This window comes from Dermacentor albipictus, chromosome 4, assembly GCF_038994185.2.
Source record: "Dermacentor albipictus isolate Rhodes 1998 colony chromosome 4, USDA_Dalb.pri_finalv2, whole genome shotgun sequence".
Lineage (NCBI taxonomy): Eukaryota > Metazoa > Arthropoda > Arachnida > Ixodida > Ixodidae > Dermacentor > Dermacentor albipictus.
This window is the reverse complement of record NC_091824.1, coordinates 116,391,423-116,414,103: the sequence shown is the minus strand read 5'-3', so window position 1 is coordinate 116,414,103 and position 22,681 is coordinate 116,391,423. Positions and strand designations below refer to the sequence as shown.

Below are 22,681 nucleotides of genomic sequence, written 5' to 3'. Positions count from 1 at the left end.
GGACAAATAAAGTTTATCTCTATCCCACTATCTTTAACTTTGCCTTTTTTTGGCATGTTAGCGGCATTGGAGCCCGCTGTGCATGAAGACGACGATGAACGCGAGGGCAGTGGCAAAAGGGCGAGGGGTAGCATGACAACGCTGGCATGATGAGCGGCATCGGAGCTATTTGCGGTAGAAAGCGACGACGAACGAGGAGGGATTGCGCCGAAGAGGATATGGATGGCAGTCGCGTTCCACGCTGCTGGAGACAACACAAATGACGAATGGAGTTTTATGTTAAGGCCACCATTACAAACGGTAGAGATCAATCAATCAATCAATCAATCAATCAATCAATCAATCAATCAATCAATCAATCAATCTATCTATCTATCTATCTATCTATCTATCTATCTATCTATCTATCTATCTATCTATCTATCTATCTATCTATCTATCTATCTATCTATCTATCTATCTATCTATCTATCTATCTATCTATCTATCTATCTATCTATCTATCTATCTATCTATCTATCTATCTATCAATCAATCAATCAACCTTCATTATTACATAAAAATAATTTACAGATAGTGGTATACAGAAGGAGGTCCCATAGTTAAAACTGAATTGGGACCTCCAGTTCATTGTTAACATAAAAGTTCATTTGGCAAGCAGCAGCAGCAGCTGAATTGGTACAGTTGTAGTAATGATAAATAATGAGATACAAATATAAGTAGATGAAGTAATTAATAGACAATATAACGGCCGTAAGCTATATTTCGAAACTAGATAAAACTAAAGTAAAAGTGGAAGAAAGAGAAAAATATTAAAGAAAAAAATAATTGCACGTTGGAGCGCATAAGAATAGCAGGTCTAAAACAAAAATCGGATTATACAGTGCATAATGTCCCTTACACATGACATAACAAAAAAGTTTTCCGTTCATCACAACATCGAATGGATTTCAGGGTTTTTATGACAAATGGTAATGTATTGCATGATGATATGGCTGCAAAGTGAACTTTCTGTTTCCCATAATTTGTGCGCACTTTGGGAAAAACGAAGGTATTATGCAGCGCAAAACGAGTTGAGTTAGTATTTGTTAGAGATGATATAGGAATTAGCGATAATGAGATTGTGTCATTTATTAGTTTGAAAAAAAAAAGGTTGTACTTGACAAGGGCTGCAACGTCTAGAATGTTATTTGCTTGTAGTAACTGTTTAGCATTGTCGGTGTGTGGATTCGACGTGATTATTCTAATTGGCAGATTTTGGATGGTTTGTATCGGCTTTAGGTGAGTAGTGTACGTGTTACCCCAGGAGGTTATGTAGTAGTTAATGTGAGGGTGTACAAGCGCGAAATAGTGTGAGAGCAATGCAGGTCATGAAAAAAATGGACGCACCCTGATGAGATCGGCCGACTAAGGGCGCTGTTCTCCCCTGAATCACGTAATGACACAGCGAGCGCTGCCTAAATACCCTCATTTTTTTTAAAAATCGTACTGTTAATCCTCGCTTGAGGGCTGTCACAGGGACGGAAAATAGTAGAACACAAGCAAATTTGACATTTGATAACATCAGGTTAGGTACCCACAATACAAAACATCAATCGAGCATTGAAATTTGTGCCCATCTGATCTACAATAACATCAGGTAAGGCACTGCACATTTCAATTACATACAGGAAAAAGGAATAATGAAAAACATCAACACGTGTGTTATAAGGCTTTACGGCTCTGGTGCGGTTTATTCTCTGGCTACAATTTTCAGGGAACTGGGCGTATTTTTCCTTTTTTTTATCTTCGAAAGTCCTCGAAGTATCTGGAAAATAATCTTAAGTCTGGCTTTTTTCCTTCGTGTTTCCAGCAACTCAAGCCCACGCGAACGCAGAATTGTTGTTACCGAGTCCGGCCTTCGGTGCCTTGAGGACCTGCGACGGCCTACAGGGCTAGCTCTCGACGTGGAAGACGTGGTGTCTCTTGAGGCATCTGATCGACCCGCTGAGTAGCAAAACTGCGACCAATCGCAACCTCACCAAAGTATTGAACACGTACAAGGGAAGCGGCTGCAGGTTCCTGGAAGACCTGAAGGCCAAGTGCCTAAAGACAGAGAAGGGGCAGTACCCGGTGGCCGAGGGGCACGAAGGACTCGACAACGAAGAACTGGACCGGCCGTTTACCATGACGGAACTGTGGACAGCGATAGATGACAGTAACAAGAGAAGTGCACCTGGTAGGGACACCATAACTTACAAATTACTCTGTAACATGAGCGGTACAGCGGTCCGCGGCCTCCTAGAGCACATTACCGAAGCCTGGGATTGCTCACAGTTGCCGAAGGTATGGAAGGACGCCGAGGTCCGCTTCATTCCAAAGCCCGGCAAGGCTTTCACGATAGACAACATGCGGCCCATCTCCCTCACATCCTGCGTGGGGAAGGTGATGGAGCGCATGGTCCTTCGCCGGCTGCAGAAGCACCTCGAAGAAACGGATCAGATGCCAGAGACGATGTACGGCGTCAGGCAACATCTCAGCACCCAAGACGTGATGATCCAACTCCATGAACTGGTTGTCAAGCCGGCAACGAGGCACGCGCCGCGCGGGATACTCGCCCTCGACCTGAAGGGAGCGTTTGACAACGTGTCCCACGCGAGCGTGTTGCAGAATCTAAAAAAAACCCGGTGTGGCCGAAAGACATTGGGCTACATAAAAGATTTTCTGCCAAACCGAACGGCGACCATCAGGATAAGGGAGGAGAAGTCGGACGCTGTCGAGCTCAGCGATAGGGGCACCCCTCAGGGATCGGTCTTGTTGCCCCTGTTCTTCAATCTGGCCCTGCTGCCCCTGCCCGATCTACTCAAGCAAATCGAAGGCGTGGACCACGCGTTCTACGCCGACGATATTACGGTGTGGATGGCCCGAGCCGGATCCGATGCCTGGATGGAAGAAGTCTTGCAGAGGCGGCAACGACCGTGCACGAGTACGCAAATTCGTGCGGACTGAGCTGCGCTCCCCAGAAATCAGAGCTGCTCATGATCCAACCGGGATAATCCAAGAAGGAGCTGCCGCCGAACGTGATTATCACGATCGCCGGAACGACCATCAAGCTAACACAGCAGATTAGGATTCTCGGCCTACTACTTAGAGCGACGGAAAGGGACAGGCCGCCATCACAAAGATCAAGACTACAACAGAACAGATACTTGGTATGATTCGGAGGGTATCAAACAGAAACCGACGCCTTAAAGAGGACGATGCCATGCGCCTGGTACGCGCGTTCGTCGTGTCGCGGGTTACCTACTCCGCTCCGTATCTCCAGCTGACGAAGGCGAATAGGGACATCCTAAACACGATGCTTCGTAAGGCAACGAAACAAGCACTGGGCATGCCCATATACTCGTCCACGCAAAAATTGCTAGACATGGGCGCCCGCAACACGGTGGAGGAGCTCATCGAAGCCCACCTCTCTAATCAGAGAATCCGGCTCAGTCACACGGAACACGGACGAGCCGTCCTACGCAAGATAGGATCGCAGATCGAGCCAGTACCCATCAAGACGGCCCTTCCGGAAGACTGGAAAACGATCATTCAGACAAAACCCCTTCCCCGGATCATGACGCCGGGCAAGGATGACGAGAGGCGCACCGCGCGAGCCAAAGCCTTAGCCCGGAAGCTGGAAGAGTACCCCAGGGTCCTCTACGCGGATACCTCGCTCCAAAAACACAGTGACCGTGCAGTGGTGGTGGTTACATCAAAAGACAGGCTGATCGTCAGCGCGTCCCTGATGACAACAGACCCCGCTGTTGCCGAAGAAGCGGCCGTGGCCCTCGCACTCGTGCAGCCGAGCGTGGACACCGTAGTCACTGACAGAAGCTTCCGCAGGGGGGTAATCTCCTCCGCGACCCGAGCCATTCCAGCCAAGCAGAAGCCTCTGGGAAGAGCCATAGAGCTCTTGTGGGTCCCGGCTCACTCGCAGGTAGCAGGCAACACCATCGCGAACTACCATGCCCGAGAAATGTCAATCTGGGCCGAGCACGAGCCGGAAGAGCTACCGCACCCGGTTACCAGCTTTCGGGACATTACCCGGATGTACCGAGAGGAAAGGTGCACTCTGCTAGAACCGCACCCCAAACACACCAGGCAACAACAGACGATCCTGTGTCGAGCGCAGGCGGGATCGCTTGGGCATCCCGTACTGATGAACCGCATGTACCCTGCGGAATACGATATGCTCTTTCCTTTTTGCAGAAGAGGAAAGGGCACCCTGCCGCACGTCTTGGCAGAGTGCACAGAACTCAAGACCCCCCCTCCTCCCCTTCCCGCCAACACCCCCAACCCCCAACCCCTTGAGCGATGGGAGACCTTGTTATCCAGCCCCGCCCTACCGATTCAGCTTGCACTGACGGACAGGGGCCAGGAGCTGCTGGAAACATATTGGTCCCGTAACTAGGGAACCACCCCATCTGGTGCCTGCGTGCACCACCGATTTATGTCGGGCCCAGTAAATGTTGCTTCATCATCATCATCATCCCATTTTTCACACCAAAGGTGAAGGGAATGAAGGACACGGTTAATTCTGATTTGGTCGTCAGTGTGTGTCACCGTTGAATAAATTGAATAATCGTCAGCAAAAAGCTTCAATTCCACAGGAAACTGGACAATCTCTGTAATGTCATTAATATAAACCATAAACAGCAAGGGGGCCAAACGGACCCCTGGGGACACCAGCAAACACTTCTTACGGAGGGGACAAGCAATCGTTCTCATGGCAACCTGCCTGCGATAGTGTAGGTAGGCTTCAATCCATTTTATAATAGTATCATTCATTCCTGCTTTATGTAACTTGGGAAGTAATTTATTACCCGCCGTGGTTGCTCAGTGGCTATGGTGTTGGGCTGCTGAGCACGAGGTCGCGGGATCGAATCCCGGCCACGGCGGCCGCATTTCGATGGGGGCGAAATGCGAAAACACCCGTGTGCTTAGATTTAGGTGCACGTTAAAGAACCCCAGGTGGTCAAAATTTCCGGAGTCCTCCACTACGGCGTGCCTCATAATCAGAAAGTGGTTTTGGCACGTAAAACCCCAAATATTATTATTATTATTAAGTAATTTATTGTGTGAAACTTTGTCGAAGGCTTTCGCAGTGTTTACGCAGGTGATGTCAATTTGCTCTTGGGCATCTAACGCAGAAGTAAAATCATGAATAGTTTCGATGAGCTGGGTTACTGTAGACAGTCCCTTTCGGAAACCATGTTGGTCCTGATAAAAAAAAATCGTTATTTTCAAGAAAAAACGAGAACATGCTTACATATGATATGCTTTAAGACTTTATAACAGACGCTGGTCAGGGAAACTGGGCGATAGTTATTTATTAGCAATCGGTTACCGCTTTTAAAAACAGGAGTTATGGCTGCGCAGCGCCTGTCTTGTGGCAACGAGTGAGTTCGCAATGACTTAACAAAGATTATATTTAAGAAAAATGACACCCACTCTGTGTATCGCTTTAGAAATTTTGTTGGTATTCCATCCGGCCAGCTAGCCTTCTTAGAATTTAAAAGTCGCACTTGGGTAAACATGCCTGTTGAGTGACGAGAAGAGTTTCCATCCTACATGAAAAGGAAGACGGCAGATAGGCGTCTGTGCAATTGCTGCTAGGCGCTGAAAAAAACTGATTCGAAGAAATTAATAAAATGACTCGGAATATTTGCTTTTTGCGTTACTGTTACATCGTTAACATGGATCAGGGATAGTACATTCAATCATCACAACAGGGACACTGTCTGAGGGATAGTACATTCAATCATTACAACATCAATGTGCTGATCAACAATAATCGCAACACCTCCACCACCAGTGTCTCTATCCCATGTAAACATTCGGTAGTTTGGTGGCACTATACAGTGAGTAGGTACGTTGCTGTTCAGCCATGTTTCGCTTACCACTAGCACATGAGGCGTCTCCGTCAGCAACACGTATACTAACTCAGTTACCTTATTAACAATACTGCGTGCGTTCAGCGACAAGATTCGGAGCTGTGAAAGGACTGAAGTGCACGGAGAATCGCTGGGACTGCCTGAGGGACCAGAATCGTCATGGGTGTCATCTGTCTTTCGTGCGCGGTGCTTTTTCTCATCTTGGTGGTTTAGAAGCAGACATGCGTTGTTTTCGTGGTCCCATGTGTAAAGCTTATCGTTAACCTTGAGCTTGTCGTCGGTTGAAAATACATTCACGCACTTCGCCATTTCGGCAGAAGCGCTCGCCCTCAACTTCCGTCGCCTTTTTACTGTTTCCTTTGCATAATCATTGTTTATACTAACTGATCTTCTTTTAAGTTTTTTTTGCAGTTATTCAGTACGTGCTCCTTTTCTCTGGTATCATAAAGCTTCATAGTAACTGGTATCGGTCGTTTACGGTTTTTTTCGCCAATGATATGAATTCTTTCTACAGTTTTGTCTTGAACCCTCTGTATTTCGTGAAACAGTTCATAAATGACAGCTGCCCTGAAGTTCGCCTCTGAGTCACCGCTTTCCTCCGAGATTCCAAAAACCAAGAAGTTGTTACGCCTGCTGCGGTTTTCATACCCGATCAATTTCTCAGCCTGGTGCCGAACTGTAGCCTCAAGATGCCCAATTTTCTTGTTCATTTCCTGTATCATGACAAGAAATTCGAATTCAGTCAGTCCGACAAAAAAGAAATTCAGACACTAATAGCAACATCATGGACAAACAGTCGACAACAATATAACACATGCGAGGGCACGGCAGGATAAACAAAAATTTGTTGTCACTTCGGTAGGAGCAATCAGTGCCCTAAGGACGAACCTGCACAAACAGCAGAAGCAGGTGAGCCATGCTGTACGCAGGCCAGCTGCCGTGCCCTCTGATCCGGTCGTAGTCGCGTCGCTCCTTTAGTAGGTCTGTTGCTGGTGACGTCACACCGTGCAGTTCGTATCCCACGAATGAAAAGTTCGTTGTCACGTGGTCAGAGTGAAACACCAAAAACGGCATCGTTCCAGCGCTGGTCGTCGTTATCGTGGCTGGTGTTTCATGCAGGATGCATGGCAGTGCCTGCACAGGCAGCAGAAGCCGGTGAACCATGCTGTCCGCAGGCCAGGTGCCGTGCCCTCTAACTAATTATAATACGCGCCATCCAACGCATCATTCCTTTAATAAAAGACTAGCTTTCTAGGAGCGTTCGGCTATTCGCTCGCATTGACAATAATCGTCGATTGATTCCGCACAAGTTATTTCTTTCCTTGCGTCATAGCCACGCCCCCCCCCCCCCCCCCCGCGCCCACCCTTTTCGAGCAGGGCAGCAAAGCGGATGTCAGCCTGGTTATAACCTTGTGCATTGCATTGTTTCTTTCCCTCTCCCTTTGGCTCATTCGCAAACGCGTCCACTCCCGCTCGAATCTGCAAGCGTACTGCACAGCTATGCCTTTCTGAACACCGAGTGAGGGACTAAATTTAGCTCCGAATGCGTAAACGCGTGGCGCCATAGAAGGTTCCATCTGTTCACACGACAGATACATTATTGAGTAACGGCGTGTGTCCTCTACGCAGCCAAACCAAGATATAGTGTGTGCGTAATAGGATTGCAAACATGTAAATGATACTAGCACGACATGATTTCGTTACATGTCTTTAATGAAAATGGCGTTGCATACGGTTTTTAGCAAGCGACTGTCTATACTGTCCGAAATGAAAGACGTTTCACGTCAAAAAGCAGAGAAACTTGTAAGTTCACGTTCTGGTTCACGACTATAGTTCGTAAGAGCATTTCCGCAAATCCTGAATGAGAAGCTGCTGTAAATGAAAGCGGTCATGCAATGAAAAACAATTCTCACGAACAAAAGACTTCGGGAATGGTATGAACTAAAGTGCGAGTAAATGTCATGGTGTTTGTTTAATAAAACGAACCCTACGAACACACACCGCTATTCTTGGATTTGATTTAACTCTTCAGAATGTACTATCTTTGCGTGCCTCTACACTTGGGCACAGTGACGGGAAGGTTAATTTTGCCGTCCAAGGTTTTCCTTTAGGATAAATGAGACTTAAACTCTCAAGACAATATTTTTAAGCCTTCTTTTATTTCACCGAATTTGAATTTGAATATTTTTATTGTGATGTTTAAGATAAAATTTTCATATTTTCAAAATCATGCAGGCGCTCCATGCTCTATGTTTCGATTCTAACTTAACCACTATAAAATTTTTACTCTTATCTGACATCCTGCTTCGGTCTACCCGATTCTCAACCAATCTCCCAGAGTGGGTACGTGCCAGTATATTCCAAGGATCTGCATATCTGGCCCGTGCCACGTATGACACGTGGCACGGGCCAGAGAAGAAGAAGCCGGAGCGTTGCACGGGTGTCCCGCGGCGAACCTGCTGGCTATCGGAAGACGCTTCTCGCTGCAAATGCCAAACGACCAGGCGCCGAGCAGCTCTGGCCCTCGCGCTGTCGTGGCGCTTGTCGTTCTGTTCGCGACACTACTTCTTTCCGGATTGGTGGCACTCGTGTGGATCTTGATGAACGAGTTGACAAGCTCCAACGGCGAATTGCCCGAAGTCCCGCCATTCTGCTGCCCCGACGCCGCGGAGACGATACTGACGCTGGTCAACCTGTCAAACGATCCGTGCACTGACATTCTCAGTTATGCCTGCTACAAAAAGAGCGGAGTGGACCGCAGCGCGATTGCGGTTCGAGCGTTCACATCGCTCGTGGTTCACCCTACTCTCCAGGCCAAACTGCGCTCACCGGTCAGCGATATAATTTGGGTGAACCACAAGAGCTGCCTCTTCGCAGGCGTCAAAAATCTGTTCACTGCCGAGCACGCAGTGGCAGCCGTCATCGACCTCTTTCACCGCTGGTCGGGAACCTCTACGAACGCCCCGCGCAACGTGGACCTGATCAAGCTTGTCGGTCTGCTACACTTCAGGTACGAAATTTTCAGCGTGTTTTACATGTACTACAAATCATCATTCGAGAAGAATGAAGGCACCTACGTCATAAGCTTTCAGCCGGCGCCATATATCGATTTAGACGCGTCAAGTGCCGGACATGCCATGTTCGAGGCTGCCAGGAGACACTCTGGCATAAGCGCTACACAGGCAGACGTGCTTAGTCTAATTCGCCGATTCCGCAGGGCCCACAAGAATTCTCATGACGGGCACTCTATCGTCCCGATGCCGCAGCTAGGCGAACAGTTTCCAAAGGAGGGCATATCTTCGTGGCAAGAGATTTTGAGCGCATTCCCAGTGATTGCCATCGAAAACCCTCCAGACGTCGCGGCAGTCTTAAGCATATTGACGGACAAAAACATCCTCGTCCAAGCAGCCGCGCTACTGTACTTCGCCATACACTCCACGCTGGCCACGTTTGACGATGAAATTCGGCAGGAGGCTAGCCTAGCGGATCACGCAGCATTTTGCGAAAAGCAGACCATGGCACTGTTTCCACTCTGGGATGTGTTGGCGACGCAGCAGATGACTAGCCCAGACCGTGACCAGGTTCTGCTGGAAATGTTTAACAAGATCTCTGAAGCCGTGATTGCGGACGCCCAAGTTTTCTTCTCTGCGCACCTGGACACCAACGCGGTGCGGAGTGTGGTGCGAAGCATTCATATTGTTTTGCCTGAAAACCTGACTGCCCCCTACAAGCGCTATCTGCCCTCCATAAGCGAGAACTACTTCGAGAACAAGTTTGAAATTGGGAGCTTCTATAATCAGGTGAGTAGCGAGATTATTGTTTACCTAATAGAGCATAGGCAGCGTCCAATAGTATAACTCCATGATTTTGGCTTCTAGCGTGAAGTGTAACAGGGGCACAGAAAGGAGCAGACAGGACGAGCGCTAACTCTCAGCTAAATGTTTATTAAAACGAAGAACATATATGTAGGTGATTGCAAAAACCGTCACTTCATCTTAGCACCTGAAGGTCGATGACGCATTGTAATAAGCGGGGCAAACATGCGCAGTAAAATGTTCTCTTTTGTCCCTTCGTGGCCGGTATGCTACTATGCATTACATTGATGACATAATGTAGTCGGACAGTGAGCTTTTACAGGAGGCGATGATTTAATTACCGCTTATTACCGATTACCGATATACAGCGGTGGCAGCAACATCTTTTACATCCATTCCGCAGAGGCAAACCCGTTCAAATCACTGCGAGAAGCAGTTGTAACCTAGCAACCCGGAAAAGTAAATCAGATAAGAAACGTTTCTCGTAATTGCTTAGGTTTCAAAAAAGTAACCCAATGACTCTGATTGGGACCCACTACAAACAAGCACGGCATCGCTCCTTGCTCTCTCGTGATCATCTCGCGCTGTACGTACTTCCAACGTAGGACCAACTATCCTACAGAAACGTGTATACAGAAACGTGTCATACAGAAACGGCTCTAGAAGAGCAAGGCACAGCCAGCTAAAGAAGTTGCGTTATAACCTCATCTTGTTCACCAGATAGTTATAACATATCGCGTTATAGGTAACACCAAGAATTATGAACCCATTGTTTTATAATTAAGAAGAAAGTGAAAGACCGCTTTTAAGTGAACAAAATATACAAATGTCGTTCACGAGCGCGATAAATTGTGCAAAAGAGTGAACTTTCCGAATATTATCCGCTTGGTTGTTCTCCGGGAATTACGTTATCGCAATACTGGGTGCCCACACGCTGGCGCCATCTGTTATCCAAGGGTCCATCAAAACATGACTTAGATTGGTAGGTCGTGCGAAAGGGGGCATGGGACTGGAGCTACACTTAGCGCAGTTTGCAACTGCCATTTATATGTCGCACCCATTTAGTTGCTGCTCCTTCATTCTTAAAAATAATTGCCTAGTACGTTATATTGCCTTTACTCAGATGTTTCAGTTCTGTACTTGTCAATGATTATAACGTCAGTGCCGCCAGGTGGGTCGTAAAGAGTGACGCAGTGCATCATCTCCTATGAGGGTGTAATCAGCTTGGTTTGAGCTTTCGCGAGCATGTTGAGTAACGTGAGAGTGAAGTTAATTGAGCATAATTGTTGCAAGTGTAGACCGACCACAAATCAATAGTGCATACCGTGAGCCACAGATCTTCAGTGGCAGCCTGCTTCCACGCAGTGCTGAGCCCCGCGATGGCGGAGTGATATTGCCATCTTTTGCGGTGACTCTGTGGTGTAGCCTGATTGCCTGCAATCAATGGTCATTGATTCTCTTCTCAATTCCTTCACACAAGAAGCCGTTGTTGTCTGATCCTATATTGCCGGCCGCGTCTGAATCGCCCCGAGATGTCCCGGATAGATATCGAAGCAATGAGGAAATAGGAGCGGACGCTTTGCTTAACATCAGCCACATCACTATTTTGATGTCGACTTCGTGGCGCCATTGAGATTGAAATATATAGAGTGCCCCTATGTCATACAGGAGCTGTAACCAGGACAGAAAACACTGGGTGTTGTGATTCAATAATTTCTAGACATGCTTACGCGCACTGAGCTGTAATCAATTCATACGTATGACACGTGAAAGGCTTATACTGTTTTCCCGGTTTTGCGGGTCAAGCTGGCTGCCTACGTGCAACTGAAACGGTGCATTCTTATTTCAGATACGCAGCAGCAATGCAATACGGGGCCTCTCTGGGTTGTACAGACTGCGCGTCGACTTGTCTCACACATTCCTCGTGAGATTCGGCAACCAGATCGCCGTCGCGGCAAGCGTGTACGCGCTTCTCAGTTTCGGCAAGGACACCGCTGGAGGAAGCCGCAGCATAGCCGACGGCGCAGGTGTCATCAACGCGGCCGTGCTGGGCGTCATGCTTGCCGACGCCTTGTGGGACAAGCTTTTCGACTACGCAGAGCAGGAAACCGATAGCTGGGAAGGGCTGGTAGCGCGCCTGCATTGCCTTCGACGGCAAAGTGGAGGTGTTGTGAACACTGAACTGAAGTACACAATTTTGTCGCTGTCAGCCGCGGTCCGCGCCTATGCCACACCCAGCTGGCACGACCGGGCCCCTGTATTCGGCTACCATAGCTTGTCGGCCAGCCAGGTGTTCTTCATACTCTTCTTTGTTCACCACGTTTGTGTCCCGAGCGGCTCCTATGGGAGTGGAGTGAAAGCGTCGGCGCAGATGCGGGGCTTCGACGAGTTCTTCAAGGCTTTCGACTGTGCGGGGACGCCGATGCGGAACGCAATCAAAGCCTGCGAGAAAGCGCGGTGATAGGTGACGTGCTGTGTGTCCTCTAGCACTTGTGGAACCACGAGACAACAACGAGGCAGCAACGCGAATCGTGCTTATTGGTGTGCCACCGCATAGTTCGAGAACAACGCGCACGAACACTGATTTCAATTTGCATTTCGCACTGCCTTATTTTGCATCTAGATGTCTTCATCGCTCGCGAAACATTTTCTTCGTGTTTAATTTGCCAAGATTTTTTATTGCGCTATGGAACAAGCGTGAAGGATCGCGATCGTCCAGAATGTTTTTTTCTGCTTCGTGATTTTTGCTGCGTAAATTATTTTCTCGCCCAGCAGTCTTCAAAAATAATGGCTCTTGTTTCAGCGTATTTGTAGTGCTGTCAATGGGAATCGCTTCATTGGCGTGTTACAGACTCTTTGTTGTTTGTTGTACATATTTCTGTGGATTGAAACGTGATCAGTGGGCTGCTCTTCAGTGCCGAATCTTTCGACACCTAGTGCTGTTCGCGCACTGCTCTGTTATGTGGTCTTCAAGTACACCGCGTTGCCTTACGTTCACTTCTGTCGATAAAACTGCACATTCGTAAGTCTTGGTGCCAGTTCCAGCATATTTATAAACGTCCTGTGGGTTTCGTTTGGGCATGACGGCTGTTTACGTGTCATTATATAACCTGAACAATTTTTGGTTGTAGCTGGTAAGATATTCCTCTTGTGCGAAGACAATAGTGGCCTTTTGTGGGGGACCTTGTTTAATAGCCACACACACATTTATGCTATTCTTAAAGCTTGAACAGTAGCTTCTATTGCTCTATTGCATTGAACAATCACTTACAATTGCTGTGCAGCTTACACTGCCGGGAAACGCATATGCACTTTAAGCCAGGACGAGCGCATTTCTGACTGTGATCAGCGCCTTTGCGTCATTAAGATAGCACGAGCACGTTCTGAATAAAGGCGTTTTATGACTTCGCTCTGCAATATCTCGTTGATATCGTTGAACGTATTTATCAGATTTTTTCGTGAGCAGTATCTTTCAGCATGGATTCACGTAAAATAGTCTAGCTCGCTTCAATACTTCTGTGTTGCTTAAAGAGTGTCATGCAATAAAGAGGGCTTTAACGTTTCAAGGGCTGAATTCGCAAAGGTTTCCGTTCGTAACGGCTCTTTGCCATTGGCTAGTGTCCTCTGTTGATGTGTTGAACATAAAGGTTGGCTAGCATTTGCTTTTGCAACCGATTCGTTCGTAAGATAATTAAACCAATCCTAATGTTGCACGTACTATTAGCGAACGCTACCTGTCAAAGCAGGGAACACTTGGGAACAATAAAAAGCTTTGTTAATTCAGCCGTGGTTGTCCACACGATCATGTGATCTTATTCGGACTTTGATCATAGTAGTATCTTGGTCTCATTAGCACTGTTAAATGTTAGTAGCTTCGAGCTTCTTGAAATACATGCCAGTTGCCTTTTCACCGTTGTGGTGAAGCAGTGCACCGAATCTCCTTCAGGCGACGACAAAACGCACGCGAATGCGGTGACATGAGTGCTGTACGATGCAGGAGCCTTCTGCACTGGAGGCACAGATGTCAAAATTTAATGTTCACTGATTAAATTACACGTACTGCAACGTATTTGGGTTATTCAGCGGTTCAATATGGGGCAATTAAAAATATTGACGCTCACTTTCGCATACGGCAGTGGGTGAAGGCGAAAGCCTGTGCTCTCAAGATGCATTAATTGAATTGACATTCTCACTCGAATGCGTTGTTGCTGCTTATTGTTTTCTTCCACCAAAGATCGCGGGAGGAAACAATAATGCCTTATGTGACGCTACGTTAATTGCCTTCATTGTTCTAATTAACACCAAAGGTCCTGGGTTTGACATCCACCAAAGGTCGAGGGTGCGACTTCCATCAAAGTTCGTGGATTCGAGTGCCTTAACTCTACCCTGAGAAACGGTGCATTAATTTGCCTTAAGTCCAAAGGTTGTGGGTTCGACTTCCACATAAGCACAAGGGTTCGACTACCACTGAAGGTCGCTGGTTCGTGTACTAGAAATAATTCTGTCTTCATTAACTTTGGGGGAAGAAGTTGGCAGTGAGACCGGACGCTTCCCGCATCGACTCCGTTGATTCATGAATATTTCCGCCGGTTTTTAGATTGTTACACACGAAAGCGACATGTAATCGGAAAGAGCAAGTCATTGTGAACCGAGGGATACCAATTGTTTGGGTGAGCGTGAACTTGTGCGATTTAAGTGCGGCAAAAACTCGCAGAGTCCCATGTGAGCGCGCCCAAGCCTAACGAAGGTTGGGCCTGGAGCATCCTTTGTTGGACCCGAGGATTGAACGAAATAGCACCGAAATGTACATAGACGAGGCAGGAACTGGGCAAACCCCAGACAGCGGACCCAATGAAGCAAAAATTGGAGGACCCTTAAGCTTCGCCTTCAAGAGTGGAACGCGACAGCGTTCCCGTCGACCCGCCAAGGGGTGTAAGACAATGGGCTACAGGGCAGCCATCACTTACGAGGCGCCCCGCATCGGACGCGGTGAGCGTCGAGCCATATGGTCGAGCAACGCGGCGTTCGGCGCAGCAACGAAACGTGCGCCTGAGCAAGCGGAACGAACCGAAGAACTCGGTATTTCGGAGGGGGAAATGATGCACGCCAGCCAAACGTGTCGTGATCGGCACGGGCAGAGAGATAGACAGATAGCGATCTAAAGAAACGAAGGACGCTTGATTCTGCAGAGGGAGCAAGTCGAAGCGTTGTCAGGGGAGAGACAGTCCGGGCCGCGAACCGCCTCGCACCGGTCCTCGCAGCTCCAATGCGCGCGTGGCGCGCCATCTGTCGGGGCAGCGCCCTACATGGAGAGGAGGGGGTCTTCTGTGTTTGCCGCAAGATGGCTCTGCGTGTGCTGAAAGCGCAGAAGAAACGCAGCGGAAACGCACTTCGCTACTCGTGTAATTGCGACTTCTGTAAGTTACATGTTAATAATTACCGATATACACCGCAGTATAACTTTCCACGGCTCGTTTCGAAGGCAACACCGCATTCACTAGAGGCGCGTTTGTACCGCATGGAAGCATCGAACTCGTGGCGGAGTGGTAGCGTCTCCGTCTCACACTCTGGAGACCCTGGATCGATTCCCACCCAGCACATCTTGGAAGTTGTTTTTATTTATGAAGTGCCTGTCGTGATTTATCGCTCACGGCCAACGCCGCGGACGCCGACACCGACGCCGACGACACCGGCTTTTCTGCGACACGAGCTCCTTAACGCTATCGCGTTAAAACGCGTTTCTTTGGCAGAAGACAGTGAAAGCGTTGCAGACGGTTGGATCGAAGTTACACACGGAAGAGGGCACCGCACGAACGCTAACGACATCGCGGGAAAGGACAACACCCGCTCGCGAAGCCCGATGTGCCGAGGCGGCCGAAGCATAGTGAGCAAAGTTCTCCGAGCAAGAAGGATGCCCATAATACACAGGGATGATATCAAGATAATTGTTTGACCGATATACGGGCTGAATATAAAGAACACGTGCGGAAAGAGTCGCGACGAGGCGATACGCCAAGATGTGGTAGTGGGCGACCACGAGATGTTAACTATCTGTCGCAATCGTATGCAAAACATCCTGGTTATAAGCACACCGGACGAGACAACTACGACGAAAATCGCTAAGATCAAGGTGTTGACGACCAACGGAAAGAGGCACGAGACCAACGCGTATGTTTCGGCGGCTGAGCAAATGGTAAAACGGGTTATCCGCAACATTCAGCTGAAGTATACGCAAGACCTGCTCATGCACGCGCTGGTGAACTCGAGAAACCATACGCCAACACAACATATATTCCAAGCGGCTTGGCAGTACCACCACCGTTATATTGGTGTACGAGGGAAACAGAGTCCCCACATGGACTTACTTCAATAGCATCATGATAAGAGCATGGTTGTATCGGAAACAGATGGACTACTGCAAGGAGTGCGGCAGGCTCGGCCACCCACCTGACGTGTGCCCAAGACTGGAGGTCAAGCTATGTCCGACCTGCGTGTCGAAGAACCCAATTATCGAACACGAGTGGACGCCCAAGTGCGTGACCTGCGGCGAGGCGCACTTCACGGCCGACCACTACCGAATGTGTAAGGCAAAATACAAGTTGTCGCACATAGTAAAGGAAAGAAGGTGGCGAGCGAGAAGCAGAGAAGAAAGGGAACGCACATTGGAAGAAGGAAAGACGACCCCTCACCGGATACCATCACCATCGGGTTACAGTATGGCGGAGGGAAAAAGCCAAAGTCGCTCTAGATCGTATCTCTCTTGCCGAGAAGAAGATGTAGCCGAAGTCGTAACAGAGGTAAGAGCAGAAGTCGAAGCCGGAGTCAGAGTGGAAGCCGCAACTGAAGCCGAAACCGCCCCCTGCCAGACTGTAAGCGGGCCACACTTGGCGAGATACAGGCAGGGCCGCAGAAGGTCACCTGGTCTGACGTAGTTGCGGGAAGAAATGGATGTTCTGTAGAGAGCTCCACCCTCTATAGCAGCACGAGGGGCGACCCGACGGCTTCCTGGCGGCGAGGGTGGAGAAAATGGAGCGAGAGAATAAGGAACTTCGAGAAGAGCTGGGCAGGGCGAGAAAGCAGAACGAACAATGAGCGGGAAAAATCGACGAGCTACAGCAGACGCTGAACGAAATCTTGAAGGGCATGAGAGGATATTCTCCTCCACCTCCCGCGAGGCCGCCGAGCGAGGCGATATGCGAACGCGACAGGAGGCGAGGTAGGGCAGATGGACATGTGACATGGTGAAGAAGAACCGCCGGCGACAGCGGGCTCCAAGCGTAAAAGCATGAGCGATGCGCCACCTACGGAAGACGCTGTGGACCACGCTCATGTTCTGAAGAGGCCCAGGTCAGGAGCTAGGAAGATAGACGCAATCGAAGAGATGGTGATCAGATTGACGAACAAGACGGAGCGAATGTTTGACATACTCCTGACAAAGCTGAAGGAATCCGATGCGGGACAGAACGCTCAGTCATCATCGTCAGCCTGGTCACGCCCACTGCAGTGCAAGGGCCTCTCCGATACTTCTCCAACAACCGCGGTCATGTGCTAATTGTGGCCATGCCGTCCCTGCAAACTTCTTAATCTCATCCGCCCACGTAACTTTCTTCCGCCCCCTGCTGCGCTCTCTTCCCTTGGAATCCAGTCCGTAACCCTTAATGAATTTGGCTAAACTAAATTTGGCTCCGAATGCGTAAACGCGTGGCGCCACAGCGGTGCCATCTGTGCACGCGACAAATAGATGATTGAGTAATGGCGTGTTTCCTCTACGCAGCCAAACCAAGACATAGTGTCTGCGTAATAGGATTGCAAACATGTAAATGATATTAGCATAACATGATTTCATTACATTTCTTTACTGACAATAGCGTTGCATACGATTTTTAGCAACCGACCGTCTAGACTGACCGAAATGAAAGACGTTTCACGTCAAAAAGCAGAGAAACTTGTAAGTTCACGTTCTGGTTCGCGATTACGGTTCGTGATAGCGTTTCCGCAAATCCTGAAAGAGGAGCTGCTGTAAATGAAAGCGGTCATGGAATGAAAAACAGTTCTCATGAACAAAAGACTTCGGGAACGGTATGATCTAAAGTGCGAGTAAATGTCATGGTGTTTGTTTAAGAAAAGGAACCCTAGAAACACCCACTGGGCCTTCTTGGATTAAATTTAACTGTTCAGAATGTACTATCTTTGCGTGCCTCTACACTTGGGCACAGTGACGGGAAGGTTAATGTTTCCGTTCAACATTTTTCTTTAGGATAAATGAGACTTAAACTCTCAAGACAATATTTTTAAGCCTTCTTTTATTTCACCGAATTTGACTTGGAACATTTCTATTTTTATTGCTATAATAAAATTTTCATATTTACAAGATCATGCAGGCGCTCCATGCTCTAAGTTTCAATTCTAACTTAACCAGTATAAAATTTTTCACTCTTATCTGACATCCTGCTTCAATCTACCCGATTCTCAACCAATCACCCAGAGTTGGTACGCGCCAGTATATCCCAAGGATCTACATGTACAACTTCTTCACCAATTGGTTCTGATTGCGAACGACGACGAAGTGTCTTTTGATACAGCGCTGTTCTTTCTAGCTCCGGGTTATTTCTGTGAAAAACTAAGTTCATCCGCTGGTCCTCGCTCCCTGCTCAGTCGCAATGGAAGTGGACGACCCCGCACGTCTGCCGGCGACGGCGGCGTCAGCGGCGGCCGCCTCCAGGAAGCGGATCGGTCAGCAGAGCGACACCGACAGCGAGGACACCCATGTCTACTCTCTCAGCAGTGAGGACACTTCCGATGACGACTTCCAGCTTGTACAGAGCCGCAGAGCGAAGCGACGGAACACCAGGACGTCCTCATCGTCAAGCACGGAAACAGTGAGACAGACACAGAGGCCGGACGCCAATACCATCATCTTTGTGCCCCTGCTTCCCAACGTCAACATGAAGCTACTTAACAGGCAATCTGTGTCGATGTCACTGGAAGCCTTGGTGCCAAATGAAATATCGGACATTCGAGTGAACACCCGAAAAAATCTTCTGGCGGTTGATGTCCAGCATGCGGCTGCTTTGACCACTCTACGCAGCGTAACGGACCTCGATGGCATTCAGGTGCGCTCTTACATCCCTCTGGGATCTGACGTAGTCACCGGCGTTATCTACGACGTAGACGTCGCCATCCTTAATAACGACTTGCCGATTCTTATCAAGCCAGCCAATGATGAGGTCATCGTTGATGTTAAGCGGCTAGGCAGTTCACGCTGCGTGAAAATAGCATTCAAGGGCAAACATATACCCTCGCATGTCAAGGTTGGACACTTCAGACATGCAGTGCGGCCTTTCATTGCGAAACCTCTCCAGTGCCGCAAATGCATGAAACTGGGACACGTGAGCAGCGTCTGCGAAAATCAGGCAACATGCCCCCGCTGCGGAGAGCCCCACACTGCAGATAAATGTGGCGCGACTGTGGTGAAGTGTTCAAACTGCGGAGGATCGCATGAAGCTTCATCGAAGAAGTGCCCACATATTAAGAAGGAAATGGCCATCTTGAAAGAGATGGCGAGAGATCATTCATCTCATCGCGAAGCCGCCGAAAAAATCAGGAAGCGACGTTCACGTCACCGGCGCTCCTCAAGACAGGCTTCTCAAGGAAGGCGCATGCCACTTCCTACAACACCACCTCCTCCTCCACCGCCTAGGCCAGACAATGTGGAAAGGACCGCGAAGAGCAAGTCCACTGAGAAGGCCACATCTGCCGAATCTTGGCCGGCTCTACCAAAACGACAACATTCACCAACAGAGTCACAGCAAACTTTCGCTGGACAACCCCCGACGTCTACTGTCGGCGATGTGTGCGACCAAGACAGGCAGGTGGCTGATATGCTGCAATCGCTAATTAATACAATGCGCATTATACTGAACAAGCTGCAAACACCAGCAGCTCGAAGCGCTCTGCAAATACTGGATGCACTAAATCCAGTGCTTGCTAGCATCGTTTAAGCACCATGGCTCGACCAATAGTCCCCTTCCGCACTGAACTTAAAAGTGCGTCGATCTTTCAATGGAATGCCAGGGGTCTAAGGACCCGTATATCAGACTTTCGTCAATTCATTTTCACAAATCGCTTCCCCATACTGGTCATTTGCGAACCAAATACATCAACTCCACTCAGACTGTCCGGTTATGAATCTTTCGTCTCGTCCACACGCGGTGCGAGCACGAAAGTGATCATCTACATCCGCACGGACTTCACATATGTCGCTAACGCAATAGAGCCTCATGACGACAACCAATATGTCTGCCTAAATGTCCAAAAGAAGAATGTGTCATTTACACTAATTGGTGCCTACATATCCCCAGCGGGTCACTTTGACGGCGAACGACTCAAGAAAATATTACTAATGAACAATGGTCCCTGGGTTATCACAGGTGACTTCAACGCGCATCACCAGCTATGGGGAAGCACTAAAATGGACTCCAAAGGCAGGAGCCTTGCCTCCTTTGCTGCCGACCATGATTTGTGCTGTGTAAATGACGGCAGCCCTACATTTCTGCGAGGCACGACCTACAGTAGCTGCTTGGACTTGACTTTGGTGTCACGGCGCTTTGCCTCGAGCGTCCAATGGTTTACAGACGTAGAAACACATGGAAGCGACCATATTCCAACATACATAACGATTAGAGGAATTGACCAACGCTCCTCTACTGTGTTGCGTACAGTTGATTGGACAAAATTTAAGAAGGATATGGATGACACTTGTCGGGAAGGCCTCTCACACACTTTCGAAGAAACAATCGCAGAGGCATTGAAAACGTCCATGTGCTCGCTTACAAGGTCAACAAGGCGAACAGATTTGGACGTGGAACTGGATAGGCTGCGTGCGACACGCCGACAGGCGGAGAGGAGGTATCGGCGCACGAAGTCCGTCTTGGATCTGAGGGCTTCACGGCGCATACAAAAGAAAATCCAGCGTCGCATGGATAAATTGGAAGATAAGCGATGGAAAACATTCTGTCAGTCGCTTGATCCCCGAAAATCGCTCTCGCACATATGGAGAACGGTTAGGGGTCTTCGCTCATCTCCGCATCAAAGGAAGCCCTTCGCTGCTCTGGCCCTCTACCAACTTCGCTCGGAACTTCAATTGGCTGAAGAGTTCTGCGCACGGATTGCTGGGTCCGTGGCCATCATTACTGGCGCAGCATTGAATGACATCCCTGAGGCACGTGTACCAGAAATCAACGTGCTATTTTCACTCGAAGAGCTCGATGCTGCGTTGGTGACTTGCAGGCGTTCTTCGTCACCAGGACCTGATGGCATCACGTATGCTGCCCTATGCCACCTTGGACATGAGGCACGTGATGAGCTTCTCAACTACTACAATGAGTCTTGGCAGAACGGCGCCGTTCCTAAACAATGGAAATCGAGCCGCTTGATCCCCATTCTGAAACCTGGAAAGTCACCGCTTGAGATCTCATCATATCGTCCGATTGCGCTTTCGAGCTGCGTCGGCAAAGTGATGGAAAGAATGATTCTTGCCCGATTGGAATGGTACCTAGAACGATTCAACATCTATCCGAACGCCATGACAGGCTTCCGTCGGGGTCGCACGTCCATAGACAACGTCATTGACATCGTAACATGGGTCCAAAATCAAAAAAGCCTCAAGCGCCTGTCTGCGGCACTTTTTCTGGATATAAAAGGAGCCTATGATAACGTCACCCATGAGGCCATACTAAACTCACTTGAGGCTGTTGGAGTTGGTGGCCGGATGTATCAATGGCTTCAAGACTATTTGACTGAAAGGCGTTTTTTCTTACAGACCGAAGACGGCCCAACTTCAGACCATTACATCTGCCGTGGTGTGCCGCAAGGTGGAGTGTTGAGCCCTATTTTGTTCAACCTCGTCCTGGTAGGACTAGCGGATTACCTACCGCAGACAGTACATGTCTCAATATACGCCGACGACATTTGCATCTGGGCCTCTGCGGTGACTCGCCCTCAGCTAAGAGCCAGGCTTCAGCGGGCGGCAACCATGACGGCTTCTTATCTCCGAGAACAAGGCCTCAGTGTGTCTACTGAGAAGTGCGCATTACTTGGTTTTACGCGGAAACAAATGTCATCGTATCCTGTTACCATCAATGGCCAAGCTGTATTCTATGTTAAGACACATCGGTTTCTGGGCGTCATCATTGACCGCAACCTCTCGTGGAGCCCTCACTGCGTCTATCTGAAGAAGAAGCTAGTCGCCATTTCTCAAGTCTTCAAATTTCTATGCGGGAAAAACTGGGGTACACCAGTCCATTCTATGTTGCAGCTGTACAGGGTTCTGTTTCTCGGACTCCTACGTTACAGCCTACCAGTGTTGTCCAATGCATGCAAGACGAACTTTCGCACCTTGGAGAGCATACAAGGTCAAGCCCTACGCACGTGTTTGGGGCTGCCTCGGTGCACGTCAACAGCAGCAACAATTGCCATCGCAGGAGACCATACAATCCAGACACATGTAGCTGTCGACTCTCTCAGAGCGCACATTCGCCATCTGTCAAGGATCCCCGACCACCATTTGGCCTCCCTACCAGCCGAGAGACCTCAAGCGACCTTTTCACGAATGATTAACGCTCATCAAGAGTACATACCAGCAAGTTTTACACCGGCGGCGAAGCCTTCCTCCCCCCTGTGGTGCCTGCGACAGCCTCAAGTGAATTTTGATATTCCTGGAATTACAAAAAAGTCCAATCATCCATCGCCGGCTCTGAAGCAACTTACACTCCTATTACTGCACCAGACGTATCATGACCGCATACACATATATACCGATGGTTCAACCTCACCTACCAGCTCAACTGCCGCATTCGTCGTTCCAGCCAAGAACGTTACAGTTAAATTCAAACTGTCGCACACGACTACATCTACATCGGCAGAACTTGCAGCTCTCCATGCCGCTAT

The 22,681-nt window shown here is 48.7% G+C and overlaps 1 protein-coding gene across 1 annotated transcript; it reads left to right on the top strand.

Moving 5' to 3' along the window:
- The first annotated feature begins 8,347 nt into the window (after positions 1 to 8,347).
- LOC135914654 (uncharacterized) lies at positions 8,348 to 13,141 on the top strand. The gene is made up of 2 exons (XM_065447585.1): positions 8,348 to 9,718; positions 11,583 to 13,141. The coding sequence occupies exons 1-2, from the start codon at positions 8,408 to 8,410 to the stop codon at positions 12,192 to 12,194; spliced, it is 1,923 nt and encodes a 640-aa protein (XP_065303657.1). The 5' UTR covers positions 8,348 to 8,407; the 3' UTR covers positions 12,195 to 13,141.
- The last annotated feature ends 9,540 nt before the right edge of the window (positions 13,142 to 22,681 follow it).

Excerpts from the sequence above, each read along its gene's own strand:
- LOC135914654 (XM_065447585.1), top strand. The coding sequence starts at position 8,408 with ATGCCAAACGACCAGGCGCCGAGCAGCTCTGGCCCTCGCGCTGTCGTG. Across the intron at positions 9,719-11,582 it reads TTGGGAGCTTCTATAATCAG|ATACGCAGCAGCAATGCAAT; the intron begins GTGAGTAGCGAG and ends TTCTTATTTCAG.